Source organism: Rattus norvegicus, chromosome 6 (assembly GCF_021556685.1).
Source record: "Rattus norvegicus strain SHRSP/BbbUtx chromosome 6, alternate assembly SHRSP_T2T, whole genome shotgun sequence".
Lineage (NCBI taxonomy): Eukaryota > Metazoa > Chordata > Mammalia > Rodentia > Muridae > Rattus > Rattus norvegicus.
In genome coordinates, this window is record NC_141539.1 from 40,054,061 (window position 1) to 40,081,198 (window position 27,138).

At 41.1% G+C, this 27,138-nt stretch overlaps 1 protein-coding gene across 3 annotated transcripts in view; it reads right to left on the minus strand.

The window, feature by feature from the left end:
* Positions 1–1,571: 1,571 nt before the first annotated feature.
* The window catches only part of Kcns3 (potassium voltage-gated channel, modifier subfamily S, member 3), a 56,588-nt gene continuing 31,021 nt past the window's right edge, over positions 1,572–27,138 (minus strand). For all 3 annotated transcript variants that reach the window (NM_031778.3, XM_087554891.1, NM_001389230.1), the window contains 1 exon segment: positions 1,572–3,591. In NM_031778.3, coding sequence (NP_113966.2) covers positions 2,057–3,532 — 1,476 coding nt within the window. In that variant the 5' untranslated portion in view covers positions 3,533–3,591 and the 3' untranslated portion in view covers positions 1,572–2,056.

The following is a 27,138-nucleotide window of genomic DNA, read 5'->3' on the forward strand; positions in this document are numbered from 1 at the left end:
CTTTGACTCAAGCACGGGAAAAATCAAACTCGGTGTTTGCTAGCTCCTCTTTTCTTTGGGGGCAGCTGTTCTGTGGTTGCCTCAAATCTACACCCCTGTGGCAGTTCAGAGGCCATCTCTGGAATCTGTCTTCTAGCATTCAAAGCTCCTCTTGTGAATTTACCAAACCATCCTTCCCGCCAACCTCAGCTTCTGCATCTTCAAATGAAGACGGAAATAAACTCTAAGATCTGGGGAGGTTACAAGGAATAAATGAGATTATGTCAACAGTCACTGAGGTCTCTTGCACAGCAGCTGCCACTACACTTCCTGTTATGACAATGGCTGTACAAGCAGCCTCTAGTTACTTCACTATTAGCTAGGAAATATTCAATAAAACAGAATACCACCCCCCACGTTTATGCTATAAAACTGCATTTACATTTATGACAAAAAAATCAAAAAGTCATTTTGGTTGAAAAGGTTTTCCCAAGCAAGTATATAATTCTGATGACACGCTTATGTAATAAACATCAAGTTTAGAAACGAACTGTTTCTTCGTGTCTCCCTCAGATGTCACAGACATCGTAAGAGGAATGAGGAGTGCTATAGGTACTGACAGCCTATAGATAGACTTTCAATGAGGTGCATCTCCACACATTAAATGTTGCCTGTGGTTTCTCCGTTCGAAAGAGCTCAGGGGACCAAACTGGCAACCAACCTGACAGGACCCATTAGCATCTTGCTACGTCTCCAAAATGGAGTCTGAGGCTACATTCCCTCCATATGGGATGGAGCTGTGCCTTTGGCTCTGGCAGTGACTAGTGTGTTTCCTTTCATGCCTGCAGTTTGAAGCAGCTATACGTCTATGTATGGCAGTTTGAAAATGTGGCTCGTTTATAGCTGTCGGCACCTTTGCCTCAGAGATTTAGCTCTGCACAGCGATCCACACATCTGTGTGCTTGTGTCTCCCTCCCCTCCACTCAGCACGTAGCTCTCTGTTTGTGAGCGGGTGGGATTTACCCAGGTGTGTTTAATTTTTCAAGTTCTATCCTGCACGTGCAAATTATAAAATTCAAAAATTCAAAATTCACTGCAAATATGCCTAATAAAGTAAGCCATTTGTTCATATGTCTCAAACATCTACGTATTCAATCATTTTAATTATTTTATAAGACACAGAATAGTTCAGTTACTAATATGTTCTTCTTCCTGCCAACCATAAGCATACGGAACCAAAACACTATCATATCGTTGGGCATATTCAAAACAAAGAGAAAAATTCACATACACGCATATGCGCATGTGTATGTATGTATGTGTACTGGAGTGCATACATGCATATGTATAGAGATGTTAGAGAAGCCAAACTCTGCAATTGTACACATGCAACACCATGCCTAGCTTTTTTTTTTTAAACTGTCATTTTTGAGGATTAAACTCTGGTCACCTTAGGAGCACATTGACAACTGAATTATCACCTAAGGTGCCATGAAAAAATCCTTGAAATTCTGACAGAAGAGTGCCCTTTCGAGCCGATTGTGAGGACACTAGGAAGTACTTACTTGACATGAAAACACAGAAACAAGGCATTCTCCATACCGAATTAGAAGTTTAATGGGCTCCTAATTCCCGTGTCTGGAACATGAACATGGATTTACATGCATTGTCTCATGTTGTAGATCTTACATGCATGTCGTCTTCGGTCGGCTGGGCCTCTGCTCTAACATCAGTAATTTATAGTTAGCTCAATGTGAGTGAATGGCAGATACAGAATGATGCGTAAGCCGTAGCAATAAATCCTTCCCAATATCATTGACATTTTTCCCCCAAAAAACCGTATTACAACTCTCTCTTGTTAAAAAATAAATTTCAGAACAAGGCATTTTAATTGATCTCACTGAGAAAAATAAAGATAATTCTATCATTTCAGAATTCGGCAATGAATGTCCAACTATGGCTAAAAGGTACACCCTGAGAATTAAATGATTGATTTGAACAAACCCACTGAGGTTTATAAAGCTGTGTTAACCTAACGTGAGGAAGGGACATGAGCTGTCCGTGCAAATGCCCCTGCTCATTTTGCAGTACAGTTCTCCAGGGATGCGGTGTTGTAAGCATCCTCGTTGTCTTCGACACTTGAGGCATCTGTGGAGTCAGGATCGCTGACCACGATGCCAATGGAAGACAGACTGGTGATGAAGGCGTGTACTTGCTGTGCATAAACGTCCCTAATGTTAAAGTAAGGTAGCTCGTGGCACTTCTCCGGTGGGTCCTCGCTGCACTGGTCCACATCCATGTCCTTCTGCTTCTGGTAGTACTTGGAAAACTTGTTGAAGATGATGGTGATGGGAAGGGCTACCACTAAGATGCCACAGATAATGCAGGTGCTCGCAATGATTTTCCCAGCTAAGGTGACTGGGTGGGTGTCTCCATAGCCCACTGTGGTCATACTGATAGTGGCCCACCACCAGCAGATGGGGATGCTAGTGAGACTGGACGCGAGTTCATCTTTCTCCACAGAGTAAATAAGCACAGAGAAAATGGAGATACCCACAGAGAGGAAGAGAAGCAGTAGCCCCACTTCGTGGTAACTGTGCCTCAGCGTGGCCCCAAGAGAACGAAGCCCTACGGAATGCCGGGCGAGCTTCAGGATGCGGAAAATCCTCATGAGCCGGAGGATCTGGACCACCTTGCCCATGTTCTCAATGTCCTCACTCTCTTCTTCCTTGGTGTCCACAGCCAACGTGGCATAGAAGGGAATGATGGAGACAAAGTCAATGATGTTCAGAGGGTTTTTCCAGAACTTCTTTTGTGATGGAGCAGCAACCAGCCGGATGGCCAGCTCACCGGTGAACCATGCAATGCAGGCAATCTCCACACCTTCCAGCACAGGGTCATCCACTTCTCCATCCTCGTTCTGGAATTCTGACATGCTGTGTACACACATGGCCACGATGGAAGCCAGCACCACACTCAAGGAGGAGATGGCGATGAGCTTGGCTGACAGGCAATAAGCTGGGTTTTCCATTCGGATCCAGATCTTCTTTCGGAGCTGACCAAATCTCAGCTCATCAAACTTCTCCAGCTCTTTCTCAAACAGAGACGATTCCTCAAAGGAGGAGTCTGTGCTCACATCATTGCTTTTCTGGTCCCAGTCCTTCTCGTGGCTCTCCTCCTTGCGCTCCTGGTACCGACTGCTACAGCAGGAGTCAATGAAGAGCTCGTTGATGCCCCAGTACTCAATCTCCTGGCAAAAGGAGAAGACACACAGTTCCTCCATGACGTGCAGCTTCCCTGTGTAATAAAAGTTCAAAACGTATCTGAACAGGGAGGGGTTCCGATCGAAGTAGTACTCTTTATCTGCCACGCTGTAGTCATCACACAGCTCCAGAATGGCCTCCTCAGAGTGGCAGGTAAGCAGCTTCCCCAGTCGTGTGTGGGGGAACCGCAGGAGTGTACTCTGATCCACAGACTGTTTAAAACCCCCCACGTTCAAGTTGACAAGTTCCTCATCTTGTCCAGGGCGATGGAAAAACTCACCAAACACCATGATGGACTGAGAAGGCAGAGTGCTGGCCCAGAAGGGAGACACAGAAGATCACGCTGAACCTGCAAAGAGCGCAAGACAATATTAGCCTGTGCCTCATCAGACTTATTTTTAATCTGTCCTTTCCAGAACGATGGCCTGACTGCACAGCAGACAGGAGAGGAAATGCAATGACAAGAAGCAAAGCAAAGCAAAACAAGGGTGCGTGTGTGTGTGTGTGTGTCAGTGTGTGTCTGGAGGGTAGGGTTAAGGGGTCAAAACGTGAGGTTAAAAATCTAATATTAGAAAAGAAAGAGACAATATAATTTTGTGAACTCCCATTTCTCTATGAAACAAATTTCATCTTCTGCTTTCCCCCACAGATACACATAAATACACATACACCAGAAAGAACTGCCCTTCTGACTGCTTAGTCACAGAACTCAAACACATCTAGTCTCAACCACGATGCTCTCAACAAGTCAGCCACTGTCAGGCTTGTAGCCCACTCCTGTCCATCCCTAACTCAGCCATGTACCCGGAGAGAACGTTCTTTCCTCTCCTCCACATTTGATTCATAGAGACTGAGATCAGCTCTTAAGGTGGTTGTGGGTTTCACTTTAAGCTCCAGCATTGTGCTCTTTCGGATGAGCACGTTATTTATATTTGAACACTGCAACTCAAGAGGACATAATTATCTCCCCGTAATTAAGCACCCTTATATCGTGCAGATATCATTACACTTTTCAAGATGGGGTTTCAGGATTATCCACATGGAAAGAAACTGGATGGGGAAGACCATTTCAAGTTAAACTAACTTCCTGACACACATTGTCTCTTCTCCCTTGTCCCGGTCATCAAGGAGCATCACTACATCGATGGTCTACACTGGCTGGGCTACACATTTCTGATGCTAACCAGGGTATATCAGATCCATTCCTCAGAAAATATGGGGTTTGAGGAAGTAAAGATTTGTTTTTAATCTGATATGTATATGTGTCCCATGTGTACAGGTGCCCTTGGAAACAAGAAGAGGGAATCTGTGGATTCCCAGAGCGAGACTATTAGACAGTTGTGCACTGCTGTATGTGAATGCTGGGAACTGAACCAAAGTTCTCAACAAGAACAATCTAGATGACTAAACAGAATGGGAAAGGGAACTCTCAGCAGAGGGCATCAGAAGTGAACAGCAGGAGGACTGTGAAGGATCTGGTACATAAGTCTGAAGAAACTGGAGTTTATTCTATTGGCAAGACTATCACGAACTGAGCCACCATGCAGGTATGTCATTTCAATAGAATGCTGTAATCTACAAAGTTAATGTTTATGGGTCATGTAACTGAGTTACAAGAAAAAAATCTATCTCAGTGTTGTTGTTAGACCCATTTATAGTTATCATGAGCTGCATGAAGCCAGTGAACTGAAGGTTCGACATGCCTACAAGTAAAGGATCTTCTCCTGCGTATTTGTGACCATGACATAGGCCCATTCAGACTTGGCCCTCTGTGCTTCAGCATAACACTGACGGTGCAAAGCCCCCGCCATGTTCTTAGACTCCTTAGCCTCCAGAAATGTGAGTAAAATTAATAATTTTCTTTAAAACTCAAAAACCAATAATAAAATATCAGTTCCACTAAGGGACCTTTACAGGGAAAGATGACAGGAAAAAGGGGTGCATAGTATCAGTATAAAACAGGGACTCAAAATGCATATGGTAGGGGTGGTGATAAAGAGAAGTGTCAAGTTCAGGAGTTTACAAAGTAAAATTGACAGGACCTGGCACTTCATTCAAGAGAAAAGAGAAGTGTACAGACAAGGAAAAGGAGAATATGCTTTCTAATCTGCTTGTGCTTATGAAGAATAATGCCATTAAAGGATGCAAGGCAAGAAGGAATTGTTCTTCCTTATGCTGTGGCCAGCAAAGCCGTCAGCAAGAGAAAAGGATTCCTGACCTGAAATAGAGAACTACACGATAGGTCACAACCTTAAAACACAGGCCTTGACATCTACTCCAGAAAAAAGTCTACAGTCATAAAGAATCCTTGGATGTTTGCCTCTCGGACACCATACTTCATGAAGCCAGAGACCAGAGTATAGTTAATGTATCTTCAGTAGATTTGATGACCTCTTCCAAAATTTCAATTTGTCTCCGTCTGCTTTCTGCTTTTCATTAGGGTTCTTCTTTCAAAGACCTAAGTCAGAGCTGCTGCCTTGGTCCAAATATTTATGTAATGTCAGGTCTCTGATGGCCAGAGCAGGCTAATGGCACAGAGAGTAGGAAAAAGTTCCTGGGAGCTAGTTCTGCTAAGCTCACACTAAGACTTTAATGGAAGCTGTCTTCTGGTGGATTGTTTTTCATCTTGGATACCCTGGAATCCCTAAGTGACATAACATTTCATGACACTGCAAGCATATTAGGATCTCATAATCAGGGTCTGTAATTCACCTCCCCAATCTCTTCATAGTGACCTCTTAAAGAATATGATCATTCATGATAACCACATTCCCACCATGTCCTTCTGCTTTGTCCTCCTGCAATTTCTTTCGTCCACACTGGTGAAAGAGAGGTCATTATGAAGTCCATCCATCTCCTCCACAGAGGCTCATCATAAAAGCAACACACATCCTAAAACCAAAGATTCCATTGGGAAGCTTTTGAAAAAGAGATAAAAGAAATCATTGCTGAATTAGATCCAATACTACAGCTCGAAAGGTAAGTTGGGATGTGCAAAGTCAGGACTGGCTTCCTTGAGTGCATTTGATCCACAGTAGACCACTTGGGGCAGAGAAGGTGACATTTCTAATTTTACAAATTGCAGTAAGAGTCCCTGTGTGCAGACAGTCCTTTTCCAATTGGGGAACATCTTTATAGGATCTGTTTCTCATCCTGAGGATTGACAAATGTGGAAACAAGGAATCCGAGTGAAGGAATGGAGGCAAAGCCTTAACTGGGAGTTTGGTACTATTCGTGCGTCAGCATTCCGGCTCACATGGTCACAATCACATGGATACAGCAAGCTACTGAACATCCTCACGTCCAAGGATGCTGCATTCAGACTAGAATTTATCAACATCCATTTATTTGCTCCTTTCAGGAAACATGTAGGAAACCAAAGGTATGCTTCTGTACCACATGATATGGTTTGTGTTTATACATGCGTATTTATATACACTTGGTTCTCCATGTCCATGAGTTCCAGACCAGAGGATTCTACCAATGACAAATCAATAATATTCAGAAAAAAGGGCCAATAAGATGGCTTGGTGGGTAAAAGTACTTGTTACCAAGACTGACAATGTTCTATTTTAAACCTTTTTTATGACCTATAAGGTGGAGAGACTCAACTCACACAAAGTTGTTTTCTGACTTCCATAAACAAATGATGGCAAGTTGGTGCCCAGACACATACATACAAATAAGCCCTCTTTTAATTTAGAAAACAATGAATGTACTGCAATGATGAGCACAGTGAAATATGTTTGAACTTTAAGATCAATATAAATTATATAAATATAAAGATCAACTTAAATATATCTACTTGAACACAGTAAATTGGTATAGTAAATGTCAAGAAATCATGTTGGATTTGTACTTTATGCCACACTAGTGTCATGTTTTCTTTACCATGACAGTGTCATCAAGAGGCTGGATTTCAAGACTAAGGAGATGATTCAAGAGGTAAAGCACCTGCCTCAAAAACATGAACACTTGAGTTCAGGTCCCAGCACACATGCAAAAGTCAGCTGGGTATGACAGTCCCTCTGTAACTCCAACTGCATAGAAAGTAAACACAGGGCATTCCCAAGAGCAAGCTAGGTAGACAGACTATCTGAAACTATGGGCTCAGGTTTCAGCAAGAGATCCTAACTCAATATATAAAGGTGAAGCTCTATAGAGAAAGGTGCTTGACATTAGCCCTGGGAACCGTGCACACAAAAGTGCACATATACCTACATGCATGTACCACACAGATGACCACACATGCACAAATACACACACACACACACACACACACACACACACACACACACAAACACACGCGCGCGCAAACACATACAAAAGAAAGAATAAAGGAAGGGAGAAAGAAGGGGAGGGAGGGAGAAAAAGAAAAGGAAAGGAAGCAAGCAAGCAGCTGGGTATTCAGTTTATTTTGGTTTGGTTTGGTTTGGTTTGGTTTGGTTTGGTTTGGTTTGGTTTGGTTTGGTTTGGTTTGGTTTGGTTTGGTTTGGTTTGGATTGGTTTGGATTGGTTTGGTTTTTGAGACAAGGACTCCCTGGCTTCAACTTGCTGTGTAGAGAGAGCCAGCCTTGAACTCAGCGAGATCCACCTGCCTCTGTTCCCTCACTGCTGAAATCAAAAGCTTTTCCAAGAAGGTAAATCTTAGGACCCTCCCTTGCTACCACGAAACATGGACAGGGCAGAAGACACCCACCCCAGAGGCCCAGGTGCTACTAACATGAGCAGGTATGTGGTGGAGAGAGGGAGAGAAAGAGACGTAGAACAGTATGTGCACAATAAAGACAGGCAGAACTGGAGACTGGAGGGTAGTGAGAAAGCCTGATGTGAGTAGCCTACACTGCTACCTGAAACCATGGTGATGCCACAGCCCGCACTGCCACCAAGGACAATGTCTGGGTCCATAGCCCTGCAGGAGAGAAGAAGTCTATGTCAATGTCTATAGCCCATGTTACCAGCAAAGGCCATAGTGGTATCCCTGGTCTGGGCTGCCACCTGGGGCCATGTTGAGGTCCGAGAGCTGTACAAAATTGACCCTATCCCTTATAGGTTATAGCACTAGAGGCAATGGTGGGGGGACTGACCCATAAGGGTATGAGAGCAGGAATGCTGGCCCTTCCCCCCTCCAATTGCAGCATGCAGGAGAGCTGTTCTGCCACTCACCTGGGCAAAGTGAGAGAGCTGGCCCTAATGGCTTGGGTGCAGGAGAGCTGGCAGTCTGACCAATTCAGTTCTACCCCGGCCCAGGTCCAGGGCCTTGAGTTAACCCACCCAACATCTACCCTATCTATAAACTGCTGGAGTGCGTGAAGGGGCCAGTCCAGCAAAACCAAAACTGAGGATGTCCGTGATGCAGAGCAACAACAGGATATCCCAGAGGAGTCCTGGTAAGAATCCAGTACTGAGAGTGTAGCAGAGGCCAGAGAACTTTGAATCAAGTCAATGCTTCATTGCAATGAACATTTGCAAGCAAAGCTGTTTGGGCAAAAGGGTGTACTGTGTGACACATTGTGACACACCACAGCTTTCAGGGAAAGATTTTGTTTGTTTTGTTTTTGTTTTCTCTTAGGGGAGTGGTTGCAAGGGCAGAGGGCAGATATAAAGAGATGGCGATAATTGGGATTGGGGTACATGATGCGAAATTCACAAAGAAGCAATAAAAAGTTGAAAGAGAAAGAAAAGAAAAAAGTAAAAATTTATCATTTAAGAATATACAATTTGTTTAATTAATATTTGATGCTGGCTAATTATATTATAGGACATTTTAGATACTAATTAAATCAAGAAATAACAGTGCTTAATATAAAAAAAACTATGATTATCTTATAACTAGGAAAGTGTGAATTTTGCTGTATGACAGGAAATAAAACATAGACTAAGAAACTCAGAAAATGTGCGCACTGAATATGTGCACAGCTTTCTCTTCTTACTGGTCTCGGAACCATGGAGCAACTATTGACACATCACTTACACTGTGTGTGGTGTCATATAAAGACCATTTAAAATATGCAAGAGAACATGCATGTGGTTTATGCACATACTAAACCATGTTGAATACCTGAAAATTAATTTATTAAGCACCTTATATCTTGTAGATATCAATATACTTCAGGGTTTCTGAAGTTACACTACATGGGGTTTCAGGATGTGTATCTGCAGGGATCCTAAAAACCAAGGGATGAATGTCATTATACAGCATATATGCACACATGTAGATTATATACTGAATCATCCATCTCCTAAATACAAATATGGCTCAATTAATTTATGAATCATAAATGAGGATTTTTCTGATTCAAAAATTCTGTTTACATGGAAATAATTTTATATGGGAAAAATACCATAGCAACATTAAAATGAATTATTGAAAAGACTGCCACATATATCACACAGAAGATGTTTAGTGCACTTAATATATAAAGTGCCTTTTTTAAAAAGAAGAAAGTGAGCTATTAAATTATGAGAAATGGGCAAGAGATAAGAACAGAGAGTTCCAAGAAGAAGGAAGGTCAAAATGTGAATGCTTCCTTCTTAGAAGGAGAAACAAAATAATTATAGGAGGAGATACCGAGACAGAGTGTGGAGCAGAGACTAAAAGAAAGACCATTCAGAGACTGCCCCACCTGGGGATCCATCCCATATGCAACCACCAAACCCAGTCACTATTGCTGATGCCAAGAGTGTTTGCTGACAGGAACCTGATATGGATGTCTCCTGAGAAGCTCTGCCAGAGACTTACTGATACAGATGAGGATGCTTGTGGCTAACCTATGGACTGAGCACAGTGACCACAATGCGGAGGTAGGAAAAAAACTGAAGGGTTTGTAACCCCAGAGGAAAAACAACGATATCATCTGCATCCCCTTCCCAGAGCTCCCAGGACTAAACCACCAACTGAAGAATACACATGGAGGACCTGTGGCTCCCACCACATATATAGCAGAGAATAGCATTGTCGGGCATCAACAGGAGGAGAAACGTTTGGTCCTGTGAAGGCTTATTTCTCCATCGTAGGGAAATGCCAGGGTGTTGAGGTTGGAGTCAGTGGCTGGGAAGGGGAGAATTTTCATATAAACAGAGGGAGGGGTTATGGGAGATGGGGAAAACAGGAAAGAAGATAACATTTGAAATGTAAATACAATCCACAAAAAAAAAGGAAAAAAGAAAGAAAAGAAAAGAAAAAATGAAGTGGAGGGTGTTATAATCTGCCTGATTTAGAAGCAAGAAAATAACTCAGTTCACATGGAGAAGCAGCCGGTTATCTAAATCTCTCCAGCTTCTTGGTCTCCTTTCGAATCAATCCATATTTCTGTTCTTTGTCTCTCTTCCTTCTTCCTACCCTTTCTATTTTCTCTTTCTTTAGTACTTCTCCTTCTCCTTTTCCTCCTCCTGATTCTTCCCCTGTCTTTCTCTCTCTCTCAAACTACTGCTGATATTTCTGTCTCATCTTACATATACTTACAATTTTGCTACTTTTAATAGCAAATGCTCTTACACTAATGAATTAAAAGGTTTTATTTCCTCGTAATACTTTCTTCTTCAGACTAAAATGACTTCTCCTTTTCTTATCATTATTTTTCAAAGAGGCCTGCTCTTTCTGAAGAAAAATGGAGAAGTGGATAAATCAGTAGATTAATAGAGATGAGGGGAAAGAGCTAAGAGCAGTGGAGAGAGGGGAAATTCTGGTTGGTATATAATGTATGAGAGGAGAGTCTATTTTTAATAAAAAATAATAATTTACCAAAGCAAAAAAAAAAAAGAACAGAGAGTTCATCAAAGAAAACCACAAATGGGAGCAAAGCCAGAAAAAAATGTTCAACCTTGTTCATGAGTGCATGCGAAAACCACACTGATATGTCACATGACATCTAATGCACACACTGGCAAAAGATCCAGAAAGACATCTACATGTAGTGCTAACCAGTGTGTGGGGAAAGAGGCCTCTCCACATTGTGTAGGGAACACATAATGAAGGGGAACCCTTAGGGAGGAGAACTTGGCAATATTTGATGGATTGGAATAGGCTATTACCCTCAGACTTAGTAAATCTCTCTTCTAGAATTTTTTTCCCAAAATTAGACAAGCAAAGCACTTGTGTGTAACTGGAAACAACCCAAATGTCCATCAATGGAGGAACAGCTCAAAAATGAATTATGATCTATTTCTCTACACACACATACACACACACACCCCACATACACACATCACATGCTCACTACATATATGTATGTGTATCTGTGTAATAAGATATATAATGTTTATATAAAGCATAGAAGGGTGTCAGGAATATGCAGCAATTTTTCTAAAAAGGAAAGTGAAACTAGGCCCCAGACAAGGCTCAGCCAGGGAAGTCACCGGTCACCAAGCCTTACAGCCTGGCTTTGATCCCTGGACACAGCTTATAGAAGAAGAGATATAACTCCATCAACATACACAACATACACAATAATAAGCAAATAAATAAATATTTTAATAGATCAAGAGAAATTACAAGCTGTGTATTATACGTGTGTGTGCATGCATGTGTATATTTGTATATGTATGTGCTTTTAGTATAAAAAAGAAACAATAGTAATTTAAAGCAAAAAACATAACTTATCTATAGGGGACAATGTCAGAAAGTGAACTCAGGGACCATGTTAATGTTTGCTTAATTATAAAACAATTAAATTAAAATGAAACAGACATTTCTTAAAAATTAAATATTATTGTATCAACCTGATGGCTGAACCTCACATGGATGAATTACTTCAATAAACAGGCTATACATCCTACTGGTATGTAGCCTAGGACAAAAATAAATGGCAATATTAAAATATTTTTAACAACCACAGTTATACACTTATTCTTTTTAAAATTTTTATTATTTTATGTGCATAAGTGTTTTGCTTGCATGTACGTCTGTACACCAAGTGCGTACCTGGTGATCCCAGAAGCCAAGAGTGTTGCCTAAATTTTTCAAAGGCCTAATTTTAATGGTGGTTCTTAATGCTTTCACCTTCCTTCTAGCCCACCACCGGCCTGAGGGAGTAGAAACAAAGGTTATTAGAATGTAGGGGAAGTGGACTTGTTTAGAAAATGTTCTTTGGAGCAAATTCCATTTGCATTGTCAGGAAATAACAGTTCAGGTCACAGATCAGCAGCGGCAGCTCAATCCACTCACAAGCACTTCATACTTCATGGATATACCAGCAGTCCAATTCAGTACTGTCTCAATAGCAGCTGTGGCAGCACAGCCTAACAAGCAGGCCTTAGCCAAATTGGCATGAGTCAACAGAAGGGATCAGGACCACCATGGATACCAGAAGAAGTTCTTCACCATACCTCTCTTGAAGTGGAGATCAGATTCAAAACCAAGAAGTGTTGCAAAGCTGACTATGCAAGTAAGCCAAGTCAAGCCCCCATCACTGTCCATTGAGTCCTATTAATAGTCCCTCCAAACATCATGGTCCGCCATGGGTCTTGCCCCAGCCTGTGAGTCTGTCTTAACAAAAGTCCATGTAAGTCTGTATCAGCCAACATCACTCTACCAATTCGCCTGAGACAATGGACGTACAAGAAGCTGTCAGCACACCTCTAGAAGTTTTTTGGTGTGTTTCTCCCTATGGAGTCCCAACAAATGGAGCTCAACAATATATGTAAGGTGAACCAATACACGCATGTCATTAGCAAAGAATCCTTCATCACACACCCTTTCACGTGTTTGCTTTAGCAAACCATCCTTTCACCTGTGTCTGCTTCAGCAAAACGTTCCTTCACATGTCCATCTTAGGCAAACATCCTCTCACAGAACTGACTTTTCAAAGAGCCCCTAAGTCTTCATAGGGAAGTCTTGGAACTGGAATTTCATGGCTGCTAGGAATGAACCCAAGTCCTCTAGAAGAACATCAGTGCTCTTAACCACCAAGTCATCTCTCTAGCCCCATATAATTATTCCTAACCTTTTATGAACACATAGGATAAGAAAAGGAAGTGTTACGTTAATGTCCTTAAATTTCCCCAAGAGTTTAGATTCAAACTAAAAGAAACATGAGTATGAGAAGCAAAGAAATTAAAGGAAACTCACTGATGTTGAATTTAACTGGAAATGGCAACAGATATACAACTCATTTTTTGCTCATGAAAAGTCTTATTTGTTAGCTCTATCTACCAAAACAACAACAAAAATGACAATAAACAACAACAAACACACACACACACACACACACACACACACACACACACACACACACACACAGCCTGAAACCGATGACCATATGAAAGATGCTACTTGGCTGCTCATCTCTCTTCTTAGAAGTAAAGTATTCATTCACACCCATTCTAAGAGTACTAATTCCCAAGAGTTCTCAGATAAGCCAGTCCCCACTTGGGAATCACCTTCAGACAAAAGATAGCTGCTGTCTTGGTTAGGGTTTCACTGCTGTGAACAGACGAGATGACCAAAGCAACTCTTAATAGAACATTTAATTGGGGCAGACTTATAGGTTCAGAGGTTCAGTCCATTATCATCAAGGTGAGGGCATAGTAGCATCTAAGCAGTCAAGGTCAGACAGAGCTGAGAGTTCTACATCTTCATCTGAGGCTGCTAGTAGAAGACTGACTTCCAGGTAGCTAGGGTGATGGTCGTAAGCCCATGCCCACTGAATCCAACAAGGCCATTCCTCTGAATAGTGCCACTCCCTGGGCCAAGCATATATAAACCATCACAGCTGCTTTCTCAAGGTCAGAAACATAGCCAATGACTTGTCTATAAGAAGCCTGTCAAAACCCAGCATCTTTTTATACAAAGGTGGTCTACCCACCTCTGGAGCTCTGTGACAGCCAACTGAGGTCTGTGTTTAAATCCCATCAAAGTTCAACACCTCCTTTTGCTGAAATCTCCTTTCCTAACTTCTCCACAGGCACTGATCCCAAGGATACACAATAAATTCTTGTATACATCTGCCCCTGTCTAGTTTAGAGAACCCATGTAGCGACACCAACTAGAAGTACTCAAATTTAGTATGACTGAAACAAGTAAATATAACTTCCCCCTAAAAGAACAAGACTTCCTTGGATGAACAGCCAATTCCCAGTCTGGGACAGAAATACACAAGAGCAGCCTGGAATGTCCTTGTATATCCTTGTATATCCTTGTTATCCTTGAAAACAAGGATGCTGTCAAAGACGAGAAAGAGTCAAAAACAAACCCATGGCTCCAGCTGCATATGGAGCAGAGGATGGCCTTGTTGGATACCAATGGGAGGAGAAGCTCTTGGTCCTGCCAAAACTGGACCCCCAGTGTAGGGAAATGTCAGGGAGGTAGAAGGGGCAACACCCTCATAGAAGAAGGGGAGGGGGATGGGAAAGGGGGCTTATGGCTGCCAAACCGGGAAAAGGAATAACATTTGAAATGTAAATAAAAATATTCAATTAAAAAAAAGAGAGAGAGAAAGAATCAAAAAGACTCAAAGAAAACTAGGGAGACATCCAACTGCTAAAGAGAAGAAGCATGTGTCTCAAAGGGAAAAGAATAAAATCTGCAACAGATTGTAACATACCAAATACAATAAAATTCTTATGCTCATAGCAATGATTGCCTGTGCCCATGTGTATGTTTTGTATGCATGCAGCTGCACAAGAGTTTAAGAGTCAGAAAACAACCTTAAGGCAGGGTCTGTCACGTGTGTCTAGAACTCGTAGACTCAGCTAGGCTGGCTGGCCAAAGCCCAAAGGATCTGTCCATGTCTATTTCCAGCTCAGTGCCGGGATTACAAGCACACACCCCTATATCTGACCTTTTAAAATAGGTATAGGGTTTGAACTCAGTTCCTTGTGTTTGGAGGGCATCCTCTTTATTGATAACAAAGCATCCATGTTAATAATTTTTGAAAACCAAGGCAGTACTTGGGCCACCTTCAGAGACCAACTCATTACTCTGTGAACGCGAAGAGAAAAATCAACTACTTACCCTGCCTTTCCTATGCGAATTATATTTTAGAAAAATAACACACAAGTTAATGAGGGAAATTTTTCTTTATAAAAATAGTCCAATAATTTGAAAACGCAGCAGTGGAAATAACTAAGTGGCATAATAGTAATTATTTACATTTAAAAACAAGTTGGGGTTTCAAAGGTGGAAAATAATAACTGAAAAGGAGTCGGCGTGACTATACCGAATGTCACACAGAATAAAATTTAAGATAAAGATTGTTGCCAGAGTCAAAGAACATTTCCAGTAATAAAAATGTCAATCCATCAAGTGAAGGCATAAGCACTATAAACATACTTAGCGAGAGAGCCAAAAAATACATGATGTAAAAATAATGGCAGAACTCGAGGGAGAAGTCATTGGAATTTCAATATCCCACCTTCGATAACATATGGGACAATTATACAAATATCCACAGGGAAATAAAGAAGATACAAACATCATTATAAACCAAGAAGATCTGACAAAGACAGAGCACTCCAGCTAGTGGGAGCAAACTCTCTCTAATGGACACAGACATTCTCTAGTACAGACCAAAAAAAGGCGAAGTCATCAAACAGCCTGGATAGATCTTAAAGTGCACCAGCCACCTATTATGACTGTGACAAATTACCTGAAGTAATCAACTTAAAAAGAGACAAGGTTTGCCTCCTGGCTCACCATTTCAAACACTGCGGTGCATCATCACTGGGCCCTGTAGTCTTAGGCCTATGGAGAGACAGAGAGCACAGCATTGTGGAATCACATGGGTCAACCTCAAGGCAACCAGGAAGCAAAGCCAGTAGAGAGAAGGGAAATTAATATCTTTCTTCATCAGTGCATATCCTCAGTAAACTAACTTCCTACTACGGCCTCACTTCTTACATCACCTCTTACTAGTGCCATAACCAAGGGCCCAGCCTCTACCTAACACATGGCACTTAGGAGATATTAAAAATCCAAAGACAAAACTTCCAATTTACAGGGTGACTGGAAGTGGGGTCACTGAAGAGATGACTCAGCAGTAAAGAGCAATTGTTGCTATTCCAAAAACCCCGGAGTTCAGTTCCCAGCACCCACATGGCAGCTCAAAACTGTCTTTTAACAGTCTAGGGGATCTGACAACTTCACACAGGCATACATGCAGGCAAAACACCAATGCACATAAAAGAAGAATAAATAAATTATTTTTAAATGTGACTAGGGAAAAAAACATATATATTTATATACCTATGGTCAAAGAGGGGGAAAAGACCTTAAATTAAGAACTCTCTCCCTCAGAGAGGGCCAGGAGAGTGAACAGAAATTGTCAGTGCGAGCAAAGAGGAGCATCTCTACGAAGCCCAGAGGCCAGGGAGGAGGGAGGCTCCAGGGGGTCTATTGGGGGTGAGTTTACCTGAGTCTCCTAGCAGTGGGAGATAAGAACACCAACCCACCCACAAAACCTTCAACCCAAAATCTGTCCTGTCTACAAGACCTGCAGGAACAAATATAGAGCAGAGACCAAGGGAATGGCCAGTCAATGATTGCCCCAAATTGAGACCCATCCCATGAGCAAGAACAAATCCCTGACACTACCAATGAGACTCTCTTTATGCTTGCAGACAGAAGCCTAGCGTAACTGTCCTCTGAGAGGCTCCACCCATAAGCTGACCAAAACAGATGCAGAGACCCACAGCCAAACATTAGACAGATCAGGGGGTCTTGTGGAAGAGTCGGGGGAGGGGGGAGGATTGAAGGACCTAGAGAGGACAGGGACTCCACAAGAAGATCAACAGAGTCAACTAACCTGAGCCCTTGGGGACTTCCAGAGACTGAACCACCAACCAAAAAGCATACACAGGCTGAACCTAAGCCCCCTGCACGTATGTAGCAGATATGTAGGTCTCCGTGTGGGTCCCCCAACATCTGGAAAGGGGGCTTCCCTAATTCTGTTACTTGCCTGTAGATCCTGTCCCCCTAACTGGACTGCTGTGTCTGGCCTCAGTGGGAGAGGATGTACCTAGTCCTACAGTGACTTGATGTGTCAGGGTAGGTTGGTACCCAGCCCCACTCTACTTATCAGAGGAGAAGGGGTGGGGGAGGAGCTATGAGAGAGGGAGACTGGGAGGAGGGGGCTGCAATCAGCATGTAAAGTGAATAAACAAATTAATGGAAGAAAAAGAAAAAGAAAGCTATTTTCATAACTGTAAAAAAAAAAAAGAATTCTCTCCCTCAGAAGCACAAGAAAAAAGAAAAGTTAAGATCTAATTCTTCTCAAGCCAAAAAACAATGATTACACTTAAAATGAATGAAACAGAAAATATGAATAGGGATACAGAAAATTCAGAAGGCCATAAACTGGACATTTTTTTAAAAATCAATAAAACTGATCAATCTTCAGCCACATTAACCAAGAAGGTACGGAAGAAACGCCAATTAGCAAAATCTTCAGTAGAAGAGGCCTTGTCACAGAAGTGGGAAGAATTGTAAGAGCATTCTGTGAACAAATTTATGCCCACACATTAGATAACCTGTAACCTAGATAAAGTCGTCAAATTGCTAGAAATATCATTGATAGAGGATGTAAGATGAGAATGAAAATTTTGGTGAATTTTCAAGATACCTAATTTGCAACTTAAAAACTTTCTGCATGGAAAAGTCAAGTGTCAACAACTCCACCAGGGAAAACTTCACTCCCTTCCTTTATCTTTAGATGACGGATGAACGTAGCTACCACCCCTCATCAAAAAAAGCCTGTGTTGCTGCAAACGGAGATGACTGAAGAAAACCACAACTGGACATGATGCAAAGAACCACAAAACCTGGGCAGTCCAGTTCCAAAACACTACACTCCTGAATCTATGACAGGGAGAATACTGGGAAGGCTACCGCAGAACACTCTCTCCTAGAAATGGCTCCATAAACAACACTGAAACAATGGTTAAATCAATGGACATGCTAACGTGGAAAGGCAAAGTTTTATGGAATCCTTCCCCTAGACAAAGAACTACAGGCAACTAGTGACTGCTGGGAGAAGGAGAATTATCCTTCCACAGGGATGAGCCCTTTGTTGGTTATCCAATCAGAATGGTCAGCCTTGAAACCACATACACACCAAGAATAAAGACAGATCCAGAAGGATACATGTGTGTACGTGTGCTTATATACATATATATGTTATATATCAATAATCAAAGAAAAAGAGACTATGAACTTGAGAGTGGCAGGGGAAACATAGGAGAGATTTAGGGGAAGGACTAATGGGAGGGAAGGAAGGGGGTAAAGTGATCCAATTCTATTTTAATTAAAAAACTGTTAAAGACCTGGACAATGATTATCAGTGGCTGTTAGATAACGATCAATGGAGAATTTCCTAGCATATATCAGAGTTCTAGCATCTGTCTCCTTAGTAATGCCCAATGTAACAAAAGAGACCCAAGGTAAAACATCTCCTGACGAAAGTATAAAAACAATCCCACAGACCTAAATTTGATTGGGGCTGGTCTAGATCCAACTCTGAATTAAAATAAGAGATTTCAGAAGAACCTGTTCAATGACATCAAAAGGAACGCTAGCAGCAGAATTGAGAAGCCACACAGAAAAAAAATGACATTCATCATTCAGAGACACAGAAAACGAGCTCTCTGCTCCCAAACCCCGTGGGAGAGAGACCTCACCGCCTGGTCAGGTGGGCACTCCTGAGGCTGCAGAGCGGAGGAGACCACCAACACTGCCCACCCCTGCCCACATCCCTGGCCCAAGAGGCAACTGTATAAGGCCTCTGGGTTCCCGTAGGGGAGGGCCCAGGAGCGGCAGGACCCCTGCGCCTGAGACACCACCAGAAACTGAAGGAAACAGACTGGATAAACAGTTCTCTGCACCCAAATCCCGTGGGAGGGAGAGCTGAACCTTCAGAGAGGCGGGCGCGCCTGGGAGGCCAGAAGAGACTGCACTCTGCGCACGTCCAGACGCCAGAGGAAAACACCAAACGCCATCTGGAACCCTGGTGCACGGAGGCTCCTGGAAAGAGCGGCGCAGATCTTCCCGGTTGCTGCCGCCACGGAGAGGACTTAGGCAGTACCCCACGAGCAAACTTGAGCCTTAGAACCACAGGTAGGACCAACTTTTTCCCTGCAAGAAACTTGCCTGGTGAACTCAAGACACAGGCCCACAGGAACAGCTGAAGACCTGTAGAGAGGAAAAACTACACGCCCGAAAGCAGAACACTCTGTCCCCATAACTGGCTGAAAGAAAACAGGAAAACAGGTCTACAGCACTCCTGACACACAGGCTTATAGGACAGTCTAGCCACTGTCAGAAATAGCAGAACAAAGTAACACTAGAGATAATCTGATGGCGAGAGGCAAGCGCAGGAACCCAAGCAACAGAAACCAAGACTACATGGCATCATCGGAGCCCAATTCTCCCACCAAAATAAACATGGAATATGCAAACACACCAGAAAAGCAAGATCTAGTTTCAAAATCATATTTGATCATGATGCTGGAGGACTTCAAGAAAGACGTGGAGAACTCCCTTAGAGAACAAGTAGAAGCCTACAGAGAGGAATCGCAAAAATGCCTGAAAGAATTCCAGGAAAACATAAATAAACAAGTAGAAACCCATAGAGAGGAGACACAAAAATCCCTGAAAGAATTCTAGGAAAACACAATCAAACAGTTGAAGGAATTAAAAATGGAAATAGAAGCAATCAAGAAAGAACACATGGAAACAACCCTGGACATAGAAAATCAAAAGAAAAGACAAGGAGCTGTAGATACAAGCTTCACCAACAGAATACAAGAGATGGAAGAGAGAATCTCGGGAGCAGAAGATTCCATAGAAATCATTGACTCAACTGTCAAAGATAATGTAAAGCGGAAAAAGCTACTGGTCCAAAACATACATGAAATCCAGGACTCAATGAGAAGATCAAACCTAAGGATAATAGGTATAGAAGAGAGTGAAGACTCCCAGCTCAAAGGACCAGTAAATATCTTCAACAAAATCATAGAAGAAAACTTCCCTAACCTAAAAAAAGAGATACCCATAGGCATACAAGAAGCCTACAGAACTCCAAATAGATTGGACCAGAAAAGAAACACCTCCCGTCACATGATAGTCAAAACACCAAACGCACAAAATAAAGAAAGAATATTAAAAGCAGTAAGGGAAAAAGGTCAAGTAACATATAAAGGCAGACTTATCAGAATCACACCAGACTTTTCGCCAGAAACTATGAAGGCCAGAAGATCCTGGACAGATGTCATACAGACCCTAAGAGAACACAAATGCCAGCCCAGGTTACTGTATCCTGCAAAACTCTCAATTAACATAGATGGAGAAACCAAGATATTCCATGACAAAGCCAAATTTACACAATATCTTTCTACAAATCCAGCACTACAAAGGATAATAAAGGGTAAAGCCCAACATAAGGAGGCAAGCTATACCCTAGAAGAAGCAAGAAACTAATCGTCTTGGCAACAAAACAAAGAGAAGAAAAGCACACAACATAACCTCATATCCAAATATGAATATAACAGGAAGCAATAATCACTATTCCTTAATATCTCTCAACATCAATGGCCTCAACTCCCCAATAAAAAGACATAGATTAACAAACTGGATACGCAATGAGGACCCTGCATTCTGCTGCCTACAGGAAACACACCTCAGAGACAAAGACAGACACTACCTCAGAGTGAAAGGCTGGAAAACAACTTTCCAAGCAAATGGTCAGAAGAAGCAAGCTGGAGTAGCCATTCTAATATCAAATAAAATCAATTTTCAACTAAAAGTCATCAAGAAAGATAAGGAAGGACACTTCATATTCATCAAAGGAAAAATCCACCAAGATGAACTCTCAATCCTCATCTTCGGTTGGTTTATATACAAGTGTGCAATTTCTAGGCTTGAAAGTAAAATGATGCTATCTGGTGCTGGATAGAGGAGCCTTATTTTTTATTATAGCAGCTTGCTATTTTTGTAACATGGTGATTTGGTTGAACACAATAAAGTACAGTAGTAACTGAAAAAAAAAAAAGAACATCCTATTTCAGAGATGGAGTCTAGAGAGGTAGCGCCTAGGTTTAGGGGACTGGCTGCTCTTCCGATTCCCAGCACCCACAAGGCCGCTCGTGCCGTCTGTAACTCCATTTCTAGGTGATGCAACAGAGATGCAGTTCAAGAAAAAATGCATGTAAAATCTGAAAAAGAAATCATTTTTATAAAGGTCATATCGATTATTTTGTGATAAACGTAAGAAAACATTTTTTAAAAATGATTATTGTGTCTTTTCTTTCTTTCTTTAAGGAAGGATATTATTGAAAGCAAGCCTCCAACTCACTGTGGACCTGTGGATGGCCTTGAATTTTTTGGCCCCCATCTCTTTCAAGCTGGGATTATAGTGTGTCTTGATATTTAAAAAATATTGCAAATCTGAGAATGTTGCTCAGTTTCAGGAGCATTTTCCTGGTGTGCACAAAGCCCTGTGTTCAGTTCCCAAAACCTCATGTAAAGTCAGCATGGTGGAACACACACGGAATCTCAACACCCAGAAGTTAGGGGAAAACTGGGTGTCGTAGCATGCCTTAATCCCACTGGGAAGGCAGAGGCAGGTGGATGTCTGTGAGTTCCAGTGAGATCAGCCTAGCCTAGAATGTGATGTCCAAGACAGCCAGAGCTGTTACATACAAAGGCAGCAGGGACAATATTAGGCACTGTTCCAAGAGAAAGCCAAGGCAAATTATGATTACATATGCTTAAGGGGGACACTGTGAGGTTAGAAGAAAGGGACACAATGTGGAATAGTGAGACCAGTACTGAGCTGTGAACACACGAGCGCCAGTTTCAACAATTTTGGAGCAAACGATGTGCTGTCAGAATCTACAGTTATCAGTGTCTCCAAACTTATATTTCACTCAAATGCTCTGTATGTACAACTTTCGATAATTGGAAATACCACAATAAAACATTAAATACATCAAAAAAAAAAAGACACACAGAAAACAAAAGCAGGCTATAGATTTTTTGTGGATCTTGATTCTAACAAATCAAATGCATATCGTTTCATTACTTACATGTATATTACATCCGCATTACACATATATGTAAGGAAGGAACATCAAATGCCAATTAGATGGGTGATATTATAAAAGACTATTAATTTTTCAGTTCTTAATAACATTCTAATTGGAAATATACACTAAAATATTTATAGATAATATTATATTGCATTTGGGATTGACTTCTAAAACCAGATGGGGACGACAACAACATTGACCATATGCTAGTCACTGTCAGAGCTGGGAACTGGCTACATAGGAATTTAATGCATCATTCTACATTTGTATGTGTTAAAATCTCCACCAATAATGATTTAAGAAACCAGGCATAAGGGGTCACACCGGCATTCCTAAAATGTGGGAGGCTACGGCAGAAATACTGCAAAGTCAAGGCCAGCTAGGGCCACATAGCATGACCCTCTGAGAAAATTTTACTAAACAGGTTTTTGAGGCAACCCACTGTAGTAAGTGCTTTTACTTATGCTATATTTCAACCCTTTATGCCCTGAAATTGACACGGAACCTGGACACTAGTGAGCAATTGAAAAACGTTTGCCTAGACAAAAAGATCCCACTGTGACCCTATGCTGGTTAATACTGACTGTCGATCTGAAAGGATCTTGAATCACTAAAGAGACAAGCCTCTGAGTCTATCCATGGAGAAGTTTCTGGATTGGATTCATTGGGGTGGGAAGACACACCTCGGAATGTGGGTGGTGCCATTCCTTGGACTAGACGTCAGAATAAAGGCGGATAAGTACCAGGAATGACTTCACTCTGCTTCCTGACAGCTGGCACACTGTAACCAGACACCTCATACCCCTGACATCATGCCACCCCAACCATGATAGACCATACCTCAAGCCATGGGACAGACTAAATATTTTCTTCTTTACGTTGCTTTAGCCAGATAGTTTATTGTAGCCAGGAGCAAAGTAGCTCTCACCAAGTCCCCTAATTCGAGCTGAACTACAAAGGTAACCAGCAAGGGGAAAGGCAAGGTCTCAGAAAACCTGACTTTATATTGTCTCTTCTCGGCTACAGGACCTTGAGTCGGGAGACTCTTCAAACATAGAATGAGTTGTTACCCTGCCTTGAGGATCAAATACAAGTGAAAAACAAAAACAAAACAAAACAAACAAAAAAAAAACCTTGGAAACATTAAATGTTTATTAAGAGATTAATATAATTGCCCTTCCCCTCTCTGGCCCTGTTCCTGTCTTTATTCTTTCTCCCTCTGACTAGTACAATTATGTATATCAGAGTTTTCTATTCCTGCTTTATGTTTCTGTGTTCTCAAGGACAGGCCCAGAGCCAACACATGGTTACTTCATAAAGCCTTCCGGATTGGGTGTTTGATCCAGGCACTAGTGTGGCTGTCTGCTCCTCTCTGGAACCCCATGGATTTCTGTACTATTATATAGTTCATAAAAAACAGTTTGTGTTCAGGCTTAGTAAACCAAGTAGCCAGGAAGCTATCCTATTTATAAAAAGGTTGAGTATCACAGACGATGTGTTCTCAATGAGGAAGGTGTAAGCTTGACCCCAGGAGGGGCTTCTAATCCTGTGCACACAGCCCGTCTCTTGTCCACACGAGCTATGTTTTTTTGTTTTGTGTTACTGTTGTTTTTTAATTTTATACATTGTAGTATAAAAACAACTTGCAAATAAATTAAAAATATCACACACCAAGATTAATCAGACCCAAAATTATACAACTCAATGAAACTTCTACACAATTAGCACAGGTTTGAAAATGGAAGCTGTGGTGTTGCATATTAAATTTTACTTTCAGTGTCCAATATATTTTATGCTCTTATCCACCCCCAAAACCATAAACTCTATAATGAAATCAGAACTAGAAAAACAGGTAATATACCCTTTCATAATTGTACCCATCACCTCATCCCCTAATATTTAGTCTTTCTTGCTCTCTCTTCTACATGTTATCTTGTGCATACACATATGTATTTGCTATGTACATACACACATTATTGTCTACATTCTGCATGTGAGGGACAATCACTTTTCCACCTGAGCCATGTTGCATGGAGGGATGCTCATACAGATGTCTGTAACAATAGTTCTGGCACTCGGGGGAGGGAGTTTTGGAGAATTTGAATATACTGGGTCAAGTTCGCAGCTCCTCTTCTAGAACTCTCTGGCTCTGCTCACCTTCTCCAACAACCCATTGTGTCCACTTTATAGCAAGATTTGTCAAGTACTCCTGTACTTGATCCTTACTCTGCAGATGTTGGATGTCTACCTCATCCATAGCATGCATTCATCCATCCTCTCTACGGCCATAGCCTCTTTTGACAACCACTGGTCCCTGTCTGGTAAAAGACACTGGTTTTGAATTAACAAAAGCTATTGCCATTTGCCAAAAAAAATGATAGCATTTGAAAGACCTAGATCAGGCATGGTCTAACAATGGCCAAACAGTAAAGTCAAGGAAATAAAGGGACAGTTGGGGACTGCGGTGCATTCTCCACAGTTCATCAGTAAGAGAACACAGAGCACCTCGGGGCTTTAGGGGGTTGAAGGATAAACTTATCAGTATTTTTGGAAAAAAACAAAACTGATTTGTATGTGGGATATCTGGGCTGACCAACTGGACTTTAAACATTATATGACTCTACCAAAATGTGCTTCTGGCTACACTGTGGCCTAAGCCAGTCTTTTTTTTTTTTATTTTCATAAACATTTCCATGTTTATTATTTAATAGAATTCAGTATATAAAAATGCCACCATTTTACACATTTACATTGATACATATGTGCTTCTACCACATTCACTATTTTAAGTTATCAGTAATAAAGCACATCTAAACAGTCTTGTCTGAATCTCTCTGTGAAGAATATTCAAATTTAGCTTGCTGTATATATTGATTGAAATTATACATCTTAGTTTTGATGTTTTTAATAATGTAGGCTCTGGAAAAAGAGAATATATTGTTTAATTCATTCATGACCTGTATTTGGTTGTTCTTAGGCCTCGTTCTCTTTGCAGATTTGATCTTCTTAGGCTTCATCTATTCCTACTGGTGCATAAGCACTGATAATACTGGAATTTTAATCAAATTTTCCATCACAGCTCATGTGTGACTGTGAGCCTCCTTTTTTTGTAGTTAATTATCATTCATTCGTCTTCTCTTCTGAAATGACTTTTCAAATCTTTCACCCATTTTATTTGGTTCTCTTCTTAATGAATTAAAAATAGATATTATAGATGTTTGTTTTGATAAAGTTTTCTCCAGGTGTGTAGATTGCTTATTCATTTTCTTATCAGTTTATTTTGATGAGAATGTATTGATATTTATGAAGCCCATTATACATGTTCATTTCATGGCTATTGATTTCTGCTATTTGTCTAAGAATTCTTGTCAATCCTAATTCAAAAAGGCTTTATAACAACTTTTCATCTAAATTCCTCATAATTTCTACTGTAATGGTCAAGTGCGTGACCTCCCTGAAACTCACTTTTGCTTAATATAGGGGTTCTGAGTAAAGGTTATATCTTAAAAAAGTAGAAAAGTATAATTTATTTAAGAACATATTTTCCTGTTCTTGTGAATAAGGCATAGGAAGTCATGCTAACACTTTTCATCCAACTGTCATTATTTCTTAGCCATTAACATTATAAGAGTTTCCATAATCAATCAGAGAAAGAACTGGAAGAGCTTGAAGGGGCTCGAGACCCCAAAAGTACAACAATGCCAAGCAACCATAGCTTCCAGAGACTAAGCCACTACCTAAAGACTATACATGGACTGACCCTGGACTCTGACCCCATAGGTAGCAATGAATATCCTAGTAAGAGCACCAGTGGAAGGGGAAGCCCTGGGTCCTGCTAAGACTGAACCCCCAGTGAACTAGTCTATGGGGGGAGGGCGGTAATGGGGGGAGGGTTGGGAGGGGAACACCCATAAGGAAGGGGAGGGGGGGATGTTTGCCCGGAAACCGGGAAAGGGAATAACACTCGAAATGTATATAAGAAATACTCAAGTTAATAAAAAAAAAAAAAAAAAAAAAAAAAGCTACTTAGCCAGAGAATAAAGCAAGAAGCCAGCCAGTAAAAAAAAAAAAAAAAAAAAAAAAAAAAAAAAAAGAGTTTCCATAATCATCCACACACCTGTGGAAGGTCATGAGATTCTTGAGCTTTAAAAAGTCTATTAACAGCTCTGGGTGACATGTTGGACAATATGTTCTGTCCACAGGCTATATTGCAGTTAAATATTCTCATAGTGGGACAGCCTCTAGATTCATTTGTTCAGCTACCCTGAAGGCAGTGAGAGAAGATAATGTGTAACAGTTATGGAACTAAAGTGAAATGTCTCAAAATGTTTCTCAAATATTAAGTTCTCTCAAGTGGAAATCATTAAAGATATCGCTGAATGGTCATTTTAAATATGATGTTGTATAATTCTGGAAATACTAAAAATATAATTTATGAAGTAGAGATTGATGTCCTCACATGTGACTCTACAAATAAAGCGGTCACTGAAAAATACTTGGAAGAGATCCAAGCAGGTGTTACTATATATGATTCTAATCAAAGCACTCATATAAGAGGCTATGAATCATAAAGAAGTTAGAGATATAAACTGTATAAAGACTCTGTTGTAAAAACCAAACCAAACAGAATAAATACTTGAAATGGATGCACAAATGAAGTTATAAAAGACCTTCTTAAGTAAGAGATGGTTAGTTCTTTCCACCAAAATGTTTATGTTCTAGAAACTTTGGTGATATATAGAGATGGTTTGGCTGCCAATGACTACCTCTGTTGTTGATAAAACTTTGATCGCTTTGGTTAAGGTAGGGGTAAATGTGGGGGTTAGAATGTATTGGGCAATTGTGAGAGAAATTTTTAAGGTAAGAAATTCAGAGA